Source organism: Micromesistius poutassou, assembly GCF_964030765.1.
Source record: "Micromesistius poutassou genome assembly, chromosome: 7".
In the NCBI taxonomy this organism is placed as follows: Eukaryota; Metazoa; Chordata; class Actinopteri; order Gadiformes; family Gadidae; genus Micromesistius; species Micromesistius poutassou.
The window spans coordinates 20,689,132-20,703,675 of record NC_140277.1 but is presented as its reverse complement, the minus strand read 5'-3'; the positions used below and the strand labels follow the sequence as shown (position 1 = coordinate 20,703,675).

The window sequence follows — 14,544 nt, the reverse complement described above, 5'->3', positions numbered from 1 at the left end:
TCCTCCATGTCTCCAGAGCTACATTATGAGAAGGGTGTAGCGATGAGAAAGTGGAAATCAAGAATAGAAGGGTTCTAGCTGCATCAGCAGATGCTTAGTACCACCATATGTTCTTATGACTAGTTTCTGCCATGTTTTAAGTTGTTCAACCCCATTTACTAGAACTACCCTCCATTGTTAACGTTTGTATGTATTGTTTTTATTTTCTAATCTAATTTTCCAAATTAAATGTGATCCTGGCATTACAGTTGTGGTGTTGTAAAAAAACATTTCAGATGATTTGGTGATAACACTTGTCCTGGATGGAGGCAAAGTATGTTTTAAAAAGTTCCTAGTGTCTTTGATAAAAGTGAAGGTCACTAGCAAGGTTTAAACTAGGTTAAACGCCTTGTAAACTGCAGTCAATGTCCTTATCTAAGCCTCGTCTCTTTAAAATATATGAACACAATTCTCCAAAAACAAAAAGGATAATGGTTTGCTAAATGATAGCAATTGTTTCTTTGGTAAAAATGACAATGTTCAGAAGTAAATTCGATTCAGAAGGAAAGCTACACACAATAGACACCCTTTTACTTCACAGGTCAATAGCTGGGAAACTCAGTTTGATATAAAAGTGGATTTATTAAACAGCATACAAAGGAAGATTCTATATTTTTTCTGAATAAATACTGCATTTCTTCTTGTAGAGTTATTTTGGCCCCAACCAAGACCTCAATGCAGTCTATTTAGCGTCTTCTTCCACAGTGCAGATGACTAGAGAAGGTAAGTGGGAGATGAACAAACAGATGGGGTCTGAGGACACATGAGCTCATGGGTCCATGCTAAGATATAGAAGTGCATACTTGATGTTGGGCTCATCTAGCGTTCTGCTTCCTGATGACGGAGACACACTGTTCAGGTCTCTGTCATAGACTATATGTACAGGGTGTATAGTCGTGTTATTGCAGGATGGAAGAGAGATTGTGTGGTTGGGGGGGGCTGTCATTATTTTTTAATGACTTCTTCTTTCAGCTTTTCGGCCAGGTGCTTCCTCTTCTGGAGCTTCTTCTTCTCCTCAGCGGAGACCTCCTAGAGAGAGAGATCAGTGGTGTTAGACTTTATTTCACTGGTCTAAGATACGTGCTGTGATATTCAATATCTTATAACCCATTTCATCATGAGTTTGATACAATAGAAAGTGTTGCCATTGGTTTCTGAAACTTCAGTAGAAATAAAGCCAGGTAGCTGTAATACTGGATTAAACTACCACTGTGGCTAAAGGGAGAGAGAGACCATTAAACTACCACTGTGGCTAAAGGGAGAGAGAGACCATTAAACTACCACTGTGGCTAAAGGGAGAGAGAGACCATTAAACTACCACTGTGGCTAAAGGGAGAGACCATTAAACTACCACTGTGGCTAAAGGGAGAGAGAGACCATTAAACTACCACTGTGGCTAAAGGGAGAGAGAGACCATTAAACTACCACTGTGGCTAAAGGGAGAGACCATTAAACTACCACTGTGGCTAAAGGGAGGGAGAGACCATTAAACTACCACTGTGGCTAAAGGGAGAGACCATTAAACTACCACTGTGGCTAAAGGGAGAGAGAGACCATTAAACTACCACTGTGGCTAAAGGGAGAGACCATTAAACTACCACTGTGGCTAAAGGGAGAGAGAGACCATTAAACTACCACTGTGGCTAAAGGGAGAGAGAGACCATTAAACTACCACTGTGGCTAAAGGGAGAGACCATTAAACTACCACTGTGGCTAAAGGGAGAGAGAGACCATTAAACTACCACTGTGGCTAAAGGGAGAGAGAGACCATTAAACTACCACTGTGGCTAAAGGGAGAGACCATTAAACTACCACTGTGGCTAAAGGGAGGGAGAGACCATTAAACTACCACTGTGGCTAAAGGGAGGAGACGTCACACTAAACTACCACTGTGGCTAAGAGACGTCACACTAAACTACCACTGTGGCTAAGAGACGTCACACTAAACTACCACTGTGGCTAAAGGGAAGAGACGTCACACTAAACTACCACTGTGGCTAAGAGACGTCACACTAAACTACCACTGTGGCTAAGAGACGTCACACTAAACTACCACTGTGGCTAAAGGGAGGAGACGTCACACTAAACTACCACTGTGGCTAAGAGACGTCACACTAAACTACCACTGTGGCTAAGAGACGTCACACTAAACTACCACTGTGGCTAAAGGGAAGAGACGTCACACTAAACTACCACTGTGGCTAAGAGACGTCACACTAAACTACCACTGTGGCTAAGAGACGTCACACTAAACTACCACTGTGGCTAAAGGGAGGAGACGTCACACTAAACTACCACTGTGGCTAAGAGACGTCACACTAAACTACCACTGTGGCTAAGAGACGTCACACTAAACTACCACTGTGGCTAAGAGACGTCACACTAAACTACCACTGTGGCTAAGAGACGTCACACTAAACTACCACTGTGGCTAAAGGGAGGAGACGTCACACTAAACTACCACTGTGGCTAAGAGACGTCACACTAAACTACCACTGTGGCTAAAGGGAAGAGACGTCACACTAAACTACCACTGTGGCTAAAGGGAGGAGACGTCACACTAAACTACCACTGTGGCTAAGAGACGTCACACTAAACTACCACTGTGGCTAAGAGACGTCACACTAAACTACCACTGTGGCTAAGAGACGTCACACTAAACTACCACTGTGGCTAAAGGGAGGAGACGTCACACTAAACTACCACTGTGGCTAAGAGACGTCACACTAAACTACCACTGTGGCTAAGAGACGTCACACTAAACTACCACTGTGGCTAAGAGACGTCACACTAAACTACCACTGTGGCTAAAGGGAGGAGACGTCACACTAAACTACCACTGTGGCTAAGAGACGTCACACTAAACTACCACTGTGGCTAAGAGACGTCACACTAAACTACCACTGTGGCTAAAGGGAAGAGACGTCACACTAAACTACCACTGTGGCTAAGAGACGTCACACTAAACTACCACTGTGGCTAAGAGACGTCACACTAAACTACCACTGTGGCTAAGAGACGTCACACTAAACTACCACTGTGGCTAAGAGACGTCACACTAAACTACCACTGTGGCTAAGAGACGTCACACTAAACTACCACTGTGGCTAAAGGGAGGAGACGTCACACTAAACTACCACTGTGGCTAAGAGACGTCACACTAAACTACCACTGTGGCTAAGAGACGTCACACTAAACTACCACTGTGGCTAAAGGGAAGAGACGTCACACTAAACTACCACTGTGGCTAAAGGGAAGAGACGTCACACTAAACTACCACTGTGGCTAAAGGGAGGAGACGTCACACTAAACTACCACTGTGGCTAAGAGACGTCACACTAAACTACCACTGTGGCTAAGAGACGTCACACTAAACTACCACTGCACTCCGCCCAGGATCACCTTCTGTTTGGAGGAGGTGGGGGCTGGTGGGGCTGGGCTAGGGGCCCCGTTCCTCTGGCCCGCTGCCTCCTGACAGACCAGGGCCAGACCAGGGCCAGACCAGGGCCAGACCAAGGCCAGACCAAGGCCAGACCAGGGCCAGACCAAGGCCAGACCAAGCAATCATAAAGAGCAACAACGCAATAGCAATGAAGAAATCAGGAGGAATATGGAAACCAGAGGATGTGAACCAACATGTGAGCTAACAACATGCTGTGTGGATGAGGGTGTGGTTACCGGGGTGACGGGGGCTGGGGCCGCGTCAGGGGCCCTCTCCTCCGGACCGGCCGCCTGTCGGCCGTTCTGCTGGCCCCGCTTCAGAGCCTGCAGCTTGTCTCTCTGCTCCCGCAGGTAGAGGGCCCTCTGCTGCAGCTTCTGCTGCTGGGCCTCCGACAACTCCTACCAAGACACAGCTCATAGTACACACAGGGTCCTATACGTGTGTTGGTTGTTCATTGGTTCCTGATACGTGTGTTGGTTGTTCATTGGTTCCTGATACGTGTGTTGGTTGTTCATTGGTTCCTGATACGTGTGTTGGTTGTTCATTGGTTCCTGATACGTGTGTTGGTTGTTCATTGGTTCCTGATACGTGTGTTGGTTGTTCATTGGTTCCTGATACGTGTGTTGGTTGTTCATTGGTTCCTGATACGTGTGTGATTCATTGGTTCCTGATACGTGTGTTGGTTGTTCATTGGTTCCTGATACGTGTGTTGGTTGTTCATTGGTTCCTGATACGTGTGTTGGTGGTTCATTGGTTCCTGATACGTGTGTTGGTTGTTCATTGGTTCCTGATACGTGTGTTGGTTGTTCATTGGTTCCTGATACGTGTGTTGGTGGTTCATTGGTTCCTGATACGTGTGTTGGTTGTTCATTGGTTCCTGATACGTGTGTTGGTTGTTCATTGGTTCCTGATAAGTGTGTTGGTTCATTGGTTCCTGATACGTGTGTTGGTTGTTCATTGGTTCCTGATACGTGTGTGGTTCATTGGTTCCTGATACGTGTGTTGGTTCATTGGTTCCTGATACGTGTGTTGGTTCATTGGTTCCTGATACGTGTGTGGTTCATTGGTTCCTGATACGTGTGTGGTTCATTGGTTCCTGATACGTGTGTGGTTCATTGGTTCCTGATACGTGTGTGAATCATTGGTTCCTGATACGTGTGTGGTTCATTGGTTCCTGATACGTGTGTGAATCATTGGTTCCTGATACGTGTGTGAATCATTGGTTCCTGATACGTGTGTGGTTGTTCATTGGTTCCTGATACGTGTGTGAATCATTGGTTCCTGATACGTGTGTTGGTTGTTCATTGGTTCCTGATACGTGTGTTGGTTGTTCATTGGTTCCTGATACGTGTGTTGGTTGTTCATTGGTTCCTGATACGTGTGTTGGTTGATCATTGGTTCCTGATACGTGTGTCGGTTGTTCATTGGTTCCTGATACGTGTGTTGGTTGTTCATTGGTTCCAGATACGTGTGTTGGTTGTTCATTGGTTCCTGATACGTGTGTTGGTTGTTCATTGGTTCCAGATACGTGTGTTGGTTGTTCATTGGTTCCTGATACGTGTGTTGGTTGTTCATTGGTTCCTGATACGTGTGTTGGTTGTTCATTGGTTCCAGATACGTGTGTTGGTTGTTCATTGGTTCCTGATACGTGTGTGGTTCATTGGTTCCTGATACGTGTTTGTTGTTGACTCACGGTGTAGGGCTTGGAGATGCCCGCCTCCCTGCGCGCCTCGTCCAGACACGGCTCCGTAGAACTCCGCTTCGTGCTGCCCTGTTCCTGGGGCCCGGGGCAGGGGTCTGCTGGGGGCCCGGGGCGGGGGCCTGCTGGGGGCCCGGGGCAGGGGTCTGCTGGGGGCCCGGGGCAGGGGCCTGCTGGGGGCCCGGGGCAGGGGTCTGCTGGGGGCCCGGGGCAGGGGCCTGCTGGGGGCCCGGCCCCCTTCAGCGGGGCTCTGACCACTGGAAGCACTTTGGAGGCTTTGGACAGACAGAGAAGGGAAGGTTAAATGTGTCCTCATCCACATGGAGGTGTGAGGCTGGAGCTGTACTGGTGTTGAGGTGGAGGTCAGGGTGTCCAGTGGGCCTCAGAGCCTAGGTGAGGTGTGGTGGTGAGGCTGGAGCTGTGCTGGTGTTGAGGTGGAGGTCAGGGTGTCCAGTGGGCCTCAGAGCCTAGGTGAGGTGTGGTGGTGAGGCTGGAGCTGTACTGGTGTTGAGGTGGAGGTCAGGGTGTCCAGTGGGCCTCAGAGGAGACACACTGAGCTGATGTGAAGGGAGAGCGTCTATTCTGCAATAAAAGCTCTACTCTACTTTGGCTCATCTCTCCGACGTTGTCTCCTGTTTCTCCTCAGTGTGTGTCAGTCCCAACGCACACATTGGATTGGATGGCTAGCGTCACGTGAGATGATTAACAAGGCCTGTGATTGGGCGGGTTCCTGGCTGCAGGGGAGGAGAGAGGACCTGAACCTCCAGAGGAGCAGGAGAGAGGAGGAGAGAGAGAGGGGGGGGGGAGAGGAGCAGGTACCTGGGGGCTGTCTGGAGGTAGAGGAGCAGGTACCTGGGGGCTGTCTGGGGGAGCAGGTACCTGGGGGCTGTCTGGAGGTAGAGGAGCAGGTACCTGGGGGCTGTCTGGGGGAGCAGGTACCTGGGGGCTGTCTGGAGGTAGAGGAGCAGGTACCTGGGGGCTGTCTGGAGGTAGAGGAGCAGGTACCTGGGGGCTGTCTGGAGGTAGAGGAGCAGGTACCTGGGGGCTGTCTGGGGGAGCAGGTACCTGGGGGCTGTCTGGAGGTAGAGGAGCAGGTACCTGGGGGCTGTCTGGAGGTAGAGGAGCAGGTACCTGGGGGCTGTCTGGAGGTAGAGGAGCAGGTACCTGGGGGCTGTCTGGAGGTAGAGGAGCAGGTACCTGGGGGCTGTCTGGAGGTAGAGGAGCAGGTACCTGGGGGCTGTCTGGAGGTAGAGGAGCAGGTACCTGGGGGCTGTCTGGAGGTAGAGGAGCAGGTACCTGGGGGCTGTCTGGAGGTAGAGGAGCAGGTACCTGGGGGCTGTCTGGAGGTAGAGGAGCAGGTACCTGGGGGCTGTCTGGAGGTCTGGTCGGGGCCGTTCAGACCCCCTGCTGCCTCTCCTAGGGCCGCTCTCCCACCGCCGGGGCCCCTGGGGGCCTGGAGAGAACCGGGTCAAAGGTCAGGAGGCACTGGGGTCAGGTAGAGGGGCATTTGAGTCCATAATGACATCATATCCTACGTTCTCTAAATGTTGTGCTTTAAAATAAGATGTGGCCACTACATTACAACAAGGTCTTCAAACACACACACACACACACGTTAAAATTTCCATCAACAATATATTATGTATCACTATTACTACTATTTAAAGTAGGCCATCATTTCAGTTTATTCGGCAGAAACTAGTGATGAGATAAAAGATAAAAACGTTTGTCAGGCTTGAAGGGACAATGCAGAATTTTAAGTATTAAATATTAGCTCAAATCAATGACTTCATTCATAAATATGTCCTCATTGGTGTAAAAACACCTCTGCCAATAACATCTACATTTAGGGCATTTAGCAGACGCTTTTATCCAAAGTGAAACAATATATCGCTGTCGGTGCAGTAAAGACGTTCATAGAACCAAGTGCAAGTACTGACAATCACCAGGCTGACCCCATTCCCCGTACAGCAGTGATGGCTAGCTACTGCAGATGCTACACAACTAAGTACAATGAATAAATACAACATACAGTAAGTGCGTACATTAAGTGCCAGGACGTACATCAGACAATAGTGGGCGGGCAATAGTCAATAATCTGACTTATCCTCCTGAGAGAAGAATTTCTTATATTTAAATGTTATATTATTTACATTGAACGGGTAAGTCCTAAGGAGGTATCCATGTGCTTCCTTCCTATGAAAAACTAACCAGCCGAGGGCCGTTCTAGGCACTACAGCACTAGTAGGCCTACCGTCCTAGGCACTACAGCACTAGTAGGCCTACCGTTCTAGGCACTACAGCACTAGTAGGCCTACCGTCCTAGGCACTACAGCACTAGTAGGCCTACCGTTATAGGCACTACAGCACTAGTAGGCCTACCGTTCTAGGCACTACAGCACTAGTAGGCCTACCGTTATAGGCACTACAGCACTAGTAGGCCTACCGTTATAGGCACTACAGCACTAGTAGGCCTACCGTTCTAGGCACTACAGCACTAGTAGGCCTACCGTCCTAGGCACTACAGCACTAGTAGGCCTACCGTTCTAGGCACTACAGCACTAGTAGGCCTACCGTTATAGGCACTACAGCACTAGTAGGCCTAACACGTTTTCACTCAGAACCAGCGTGACTGAAACGTAGGAGCTCAGTGAGACGTGCTAGTCACTTTGAAAACCTTCGTTCATAAGATCATACTGACGCCACAGGGGAAGGAATCCTCGTCCCCAAAAAAGAGAAAAGGGGAATTCAAAAGCAACGTGGCAACGAGGGTAAACATCAGGGCAGCTTTTCCCAGGTTTAAAGAGCTGATGAAGGATTACCATCTTCAAGTTCTTCTCGACAGATAAGTCATCAAGGTTGAGTGAATAAGGGTTGCATTTCATGCCTGCTACCTCCCACCCATCCACTGCCTCTGTCCTCGCCCTACCGTTGAATCACCTCATGAGGATGATCCCTGACAATGCAGGCACATCCGAAAATAATCGAATAAAGAATGTATCACTACTAATCACTATCACTACTAATGTAAGCACTAGTAAAAAAAAAAAGTGTTTGTTGTGTGTTGTTAACTGATGCTATAGGTTAGACTATGACATAGTAATGTGTAATGACATAGTAATGAAAAACAATATAAACATGGCAAGATAATTCACTATCTTGCTCGAGGAGTAATTACTCATACATGCTCACACTAATGAATCAATGCAGTTCGAAGTTTGTTTGAGATAACGTACCTCATCACCCGAAAGAAGACTCGATGAGGTAGTATTGGATGTTGTCAGCTTCTTGGCACATACCGCCTACCGTAGTTGCAACTCACATTTGAAAACGCAAGCACTATTTGTTTGAATGCACTATACAATTTGACCACTAGATGCGAGTAATTCCTACGCATTGTCCCTTTAACATTAACCCTTAACATCCTGTGTCCCTTAGCTCACGATCCAATCAGAAGGACGAGTTGCCCTTTGACCGGTGCACTGTGACAGCAGCCTGAAGCTGGTAACTGGCACCGGGTTCCTGCTCACAGGATCTGTGTAATCTGATCTCACCGGGCTCACCTGGGCTCCGCTGCTGCCCAGCTCCTGGGTAGGGGCCTCCCCCGGGGCCCTGCTGCCGGGACAGGGGCCCGGGGCGGAGCCAGCCGTCCTCTGAGACCGGCCTTGGTCATACTCCTCCTTTGACTTTCTAGATGAAGGGAGAGCGTAGAAGAGAGGGTTGGTGTGACTCTGCAGCGGGACGGCGCCACAGCGCTGAGGTTGTCATGAGCACAGAGACATTGATCTCTGCTCCGGTCCGGGCCTGGACGTGGTTCAGTCAGAAGCTTTACTGAGGACCCACAGCTCCTCTACCCAAACTCATCTGTAGAGACTTCACAGTCCAACTACGACATGTGTATTACTACCGTCAACTCCCTCCGCATTAGCCAATTTTTGGCGTTAGATACATCATTCACACCTCAAATGACGGGACATTATTTCCCATACAATCACTTAATAGCTATCAAGTGCAGGTAGCTCCTGAATAACCTGCAGCCACCCAGTTGCTTCTTCAGCATGAACCACAGCTCCATAAGAAGCTTAGCTGGCTGGGAGCGCTCCCCTTGGCCAGGTCATCAGGAGAGGATCCCATCAGAGCACAGGGTGGCACCGAGCAGCAAGGAAGCCCTCACACCTCTCAGCGCTGGTCTGCGTGGCGCTTACTTCAGAACCTCCTGCAGAATCTTCATCTCCTGTTGCTCCAGCTCTGACACCACATCAGCACCGTCTGTAAGACACTCTGGGAGCGCCCCTGTACAGCAACAAGGATCACATGAAACCTCACATTGTACATGTTTCATCTGTAGAGATCAAATCATTAGGTTCTGCTCATCTCCTGGTGTGTGTGTGTGTGTGTGTGTGTGTGTGTGTGTGTGTGTGTGTGTGTGTGTGTGTGTGTGTGTGTGTGTGTGTGTGTGTGTGTCCTACCATGTCTCTGCTTGATGACCCTTAGCGCCTGCAGCTGCAGCTCCATGTTTTTCTGGACCATCAAAGAGCGAAACATCTGGAAGTCATCGGTGGCCAGGACTGGCTGGAAAACCACCTGGACAACCACAACGCAACACCTGAGCTCCTGAGGCCTGTACAACTCTAGCTTTATATATCTAGCCTCACTACAGCTGTACTATAGCATCACAGACCGGTACAACTTTATATATCTAGCCTCACTACAGCTGTACTATAGCATCACAGACCTGTACAACTTTATATATCTAGCCTCACTACAGCTGTCCTATAGCATCACAGACCTGTACAACTTTATATATCTAGCCTCACTACAGCTGTCCTATAGCATCACAGACCTGTACAACTTTATATATCTAGCCTCACTACAGCTGTCCTATAGCATCACAGACCTGTATAGCCATGTTGCTGACTGTTGCCCTACTGAGGGCTCAGGGATGAACAAGGCTGTACATCATCAATCTGTAAAGACCTTTTACATTTTGGATGATCTGACCATAAGTATACCTTTGTAGGTTATAAAATATCCTACAATAAAGTCATGGGAATGTCATGCAGCCTGTAGAAAATGGGACATTTATCCACTCAACGTAATGTGGTCCTCAGAACATCAGGACCAATCAGGGAAGGCCTCCACAAAGAGGACCAATCAGTGAAGGCCTCCACACAGAGGACCAATCAGTGAAGGCCTCCACACAGAGGACCAATCAGTGAAGGCCTCCACAAAGAGGACCAATCAGTGAAGGCCTCCACGGGGTCAGGTCCTCCTGAAGCAGAGAGCAGCTCTAGGTCTGACTTACGACAGCGTGCTGCTCCACACTTAGCACAAAGCGCTGCTATAAGTGTGTCCCCTGATCCGCCCTAAGCCCCTCTCCTCTCTACCAGAGGAGGTGAATCAAACCGTGACATCACACCCTATGAGGCTCACAGTCTGATCCTAGAGGCTGACGGTCAACACTTTCTCTGGGACTCCACACGCTGAATGAGTCACATACATCAGTGAGGACACACACACACACACACACACACACACACACACACACACACACACACACACACACACACAGTGTACCTGCAAAGTTTTGGACTTGGCGAAGGGAGAGGTGCAGGCTTCAACAAACTGCTGCTCATTGATGCCAATCTCCTGCATGTGGTTGTCCAACAGCTTCTCTACCTGGACGGGGAAGCTGCTTACATCAGCCTTCATGAGTCAGCTCAGTGATTACAATATGGGCTCACACGTTACATCACTTACATGGAATTATAACAAAGTACTAAGCAACCGAGCAATCTCTAACAGCACTGTAATAGCAATAGGTATTACAGCAGGTATCAGCAGGTATATATATTACAACAGGTACATGGTGGTAACTTTACTCCTGTGTGTAGGTACATGTACACATGGTGGTAACTTTACTCCTGTGTGTAGGTACATGTACACATGGTGGTACCAGTATCAGTACCAGTACCAGTACCAGTACCAGTGCACCCTGACTCACCAGCTGCTTGAACTGCTGGTGGATTTCCGTGTAGGTCAATTTGTTCTCGTCCTCATCGTCAAAAACTAAGGAAAAGATGCACATTAGTTAAGGATTCCTGGACCCAATATTGAAAATCAAACCTTGGGCAGTCATTTTTAATGATTTGTATTAAATACGTTTGTGAGTGTGTGTGTGTGTGTGTGTGTGTGTGTGTGTGTGTGTGTGTGTGTGAGAGAGAGAGAGAGAGAGAGAGAGAGAGAGAGAGAGAGAGAGAGAGAGAGAGAGAGAGAGAGAGAGAGAGAGAGAGAGAGAGAGAGAGAGAGAGAGAGAGATCAGGTGTTTAAGCCACCACTGCCAATCACACGACTTCCATTCCCCATAAGACATGTATAGTTACATACATGGTCAAGTTTAACGTTTAAAGTCAACTGTTCTCTTCCTACTTTGGCTCCAAAACATCGGACCACCAGTCCAGACTTAGCATTAGCTTAGTTAGCTTAGCACCAGCCCCGTGAGCCAGCGAACGCTGCAGAGTACACCCAGACCCGGACCCGGACCCGGGCGGTGTCTGGGTCCACAGAGAGACGTGTGACGCTGAAGAAGCCTCGTCTCTTAGCGGACCAAGACGGTCCACTACCCGGGTAGGAGGTCTACATACCTGAGCAGTTGATTTCCATGAAGTCCGAGACCGGAATCACCCACTCCGGACTCCCCAAGTAGCCCACTATGCTCTCCAGCACCCAGTCCTCCTCCTCGGCCATGTCGGCCCGCCGGCCCGGGGAGACCAGGCCCTCAGTCCGGGCAGACCAGGCCCTCAGTCCGGGGCAGACCAGGCCCTCAGTCCGGGGCAGACCAGGCCCTCAGTCCGGGGCAGACCAGGCCCTCAGTCCGGGGCAGACCAGGCCCTCAGTCCGGGGCAGACCAGGCCCTCAGTCCGGGGCAGACCAGGCCCTCAGTCCGGGGCAGACCAGGCCCTCAGTCCGGGGCAGACCAGGCCCTCAGTCCCGGGCAGACCAGGCCCTCAGTCCGGGGCAGACCAGGCCCTCAGTCCGGGCAGACCAGGCCCTCAGTCCGGGGCAGACCAGGCCCTCAGTCCGGGGCAGACCAGGCCCTCAGTCCGGGGGACACGACGAAGCTCACCGTCCCGCTCTCAGGGTCATCCTCCTGAAGCAGGTCCGCGTCCTCCGGTTGTTTACGGTCCGCTCGTGTTGTTGTTTACGGTCCGCTCGTGTTGTTGTTTACGGTCCGCTCGTGTTGTTGTTTACGGTCCGCTCGTGTTGACTTCAAAGACTCCGAACGGAGAGACGCTCGCGAACGCGCTGCGGAAAGAAGGCGGTGACGCCTGGTCGGTCTCTATGGTTACTGTGACGTAATTTCCTCCACGGACCGAGCGCGTGCGGCGGTGTTGTGTTTGTTGTGTTCAAGGTCAACATGCGAGACTTTAATTAAGGTCTGCTGGTGATAGATTACAACATTACATTGTCATATGGCATGGGAACATGTTTCACTCTCTCTATGCGGTGTGTGTGTGTGTGTGTGTGTGTGTGTGTGTGTGTGTGTGTGTGTGTGTGTGTGTGTGTGTGTGTGTGTGTGTGTGTGTGTGTGTGTGTGTGTGTGTGTGAGAGAGAGAGAGAGAGAGAATAAACAAGATTTTTTAAGCACAATTTTTATTAAAATGTACAGATTGAGTAATAAATGGGGTGAATAAAAGATTATACAATTGAGATACATTCCTTTGATATAATCTACTCACAAGGCTAACGTGTCTTCGTGGGGGAAGGCAGGACATGCAAGCAGCCAGCATGCCGTCGTGTGGCTAAAGGAGTCAGTGGCGTTGGAAGAAGCCGCTGACGGTCAGGCTCTGGTCGTCATTACCCCCTCGTCATGCACATGGTTTCTTTAGTCTCATGTTTGTGTCATTGTGGGTTGTGCTTATTCAGTAAAGGACAAGTCCATACATCTGTCAAAGCGTTGTCTCCGGTCCCGTGAGTCCGGAAAGCCTTCAATGAAAATATCCCATTTAAAGGCGTCAAGCTGGTAGATTCTAAAAACTATTCTCAGTGATTCATCCATGCCAGACAGAATCAGTCATGAACATAGAGTAGCATATATGTGAAGAACAGGATCACAGTCTGTGTGAGCCCTGCCCGCTGCTAGACCAGGGTGGACCGGAGACTACTAACGGACCCCTGGTACATGGCTCCGCACAACTCGGCTTTTCAGCCTCATGCAGTCGTTTGCACACATTTAAAGTAAGTAAGTAAGTAAGTAAGTAAGTAAGTAAGTAAGTAAGCACATTGTGTCTCGTGTCCTGAAGTCCATGTTATTGAACTACAGTGAGCAGAAGTGGTCCATAGTGCCTCATCCTACACTCCCGCCTCCGACGGAAGGCATGTTCCTGCATTTACCGCTAGGTGGCACAAGTGGGCCATCATCAATCTGTTGATGTCAACTTTAAAGCAACCATACAAAAAAGTGTACAAATTGCATGGAAACCGCTGTTACGTTGCCCATTGAAAAAACATTACTTTAAATTATTTGATCACATAAATTCGAACTATGCTGTTAAATAGTTTATTTGGAAAACTTTATTTTAATTTATATCAACATTTTTTATTGAGAAAGCATAATGGAATGATGTTATCACTTGAATGTGATTACATCACCAGACCATTTATGTTTATAGAAACCTTTTATTCAAAAGCCTTGTTGCTAAAGAGTTGCGGTAAAATTATAGTTATTGGTCATATATATATATACAGTATATATACATATATATTTATATATATATGTATCTATATATATAGACCTCTATATATATATCTCCTTGAAATAATGGGCTTTGCATCAAAGCCTGTCTATTGATAATAGCAGATGCTCTGTATTCTTTCTCTCTGCACTGTTATTATTTATAAGTAACGGTTTATTAGTAAATCAGAATCATCAATTCACCAGGAGGCAATAGACTCTCAGATCAATTAGGGTTAGCTTCGCAGATATTAATACAAAAACATATCATTCCTAAAGAAACCTTACAAATCAATAGTTCCCATTCGGAAAAAAGATATTCCACCTTCTGTCAGAAGATCTTAGTTGGTCTTGGTGACACAGTGCCAGCACTGCCATCCCCCTGCCCATGCTATATGTCACTGAGTGGAAGGCAATCAGTACACAGATCAACTGAGACCACATCTCAAGCATCACTTCTAATGTGTGTATATTTCGTAAGGCTTATGATATATATATATATATATATAAGGCTTATGATATATATATATATATATATGTAAGGCTTATGATATATATATATATATAAGGCTTATGATATATATATATATATATATATATAAGGCTTATGATATATATATATATATATAT

The 14,544-nt window shown here is 48.0% G+C and overlaps 1 protein-coding gene across 3 annotated transcripts; it reads right to left on the bottom strand.

Moving 5' to 3' along the window:
• Positions 1 to 376: 376 nt before the first annotated feature.
• Positions 377 to 12,469, bottom strand: cfap36 (cilia and flagella associated protein 36). Of its 3 annotated transcripts, none has more exons than XM_084470855.1 (10): positions 11,825 to 12,469; positions 11,185 to 11,249; positions 10,758 to 10,859; positions 9,650 to 9,764; positions 9,386 to 9,473; positions 8,735 to 8,870; positions 6,543 to 6,633; positions 5,175 to 5,455; positions 3,718 to 3,879; positions 377 to 1,068 (listed from the first exon to the last, which is right to left on the bottom strand). In XM_084470855.1, the coding sequence occupies exons 1-10, from the start codon at positions 11,925 to 11,927 to the stop codon at positions 985 to 987; spliced, it is 1,227 nt and encodes a 408-aa protein (XP_084326981.1). In that variant the 5' UTR covers positions 11,928 to 12,469; the 3' UTR covers positions 377 to 984. The 3 variants fall into 3 exon arrangements, with proteins under 3 accessions (XP_084326981.1, XP_084326982.1, XP_084326983.1); XM_084470856.1 differs by having other exon boundaries at positions 8,744 to 8,870; XM_084470857.1 differs by lacking the exon at positions 11,825 to 12,469 and having other exon boundaries at positions 10,758 to 10,872.
• Between the last annotated feature and the right edge of the window lie 2,075 nt (positions 12,470 to 14,544).

Bases quoted from the DNA above. Each gene is read 5' to 3' on its own strand.
- cfap36 (XM_084470855.1), bottom strand. From the start codon at position 11,927: ATGGCCGAGGAGGAGGACTGGGTGCTGGAGAGCATAGTGGGCTACTTG. The intron at 5,456-6,542 runs GTACCTGCTCCT...GTCTGTCCAAAG, and splicing joins GACCTCCAGACAGCCCCCAG to CCTCCAAAGTGCTTCCAGTG. The intron at 3,880-5,174 runs GTGAGTCAACAA...GTGTCTTGGTAG, and splicing joins GCATCTCCAAGCCCTACACC to GAGTTGTCGGAGGCCCAGCA.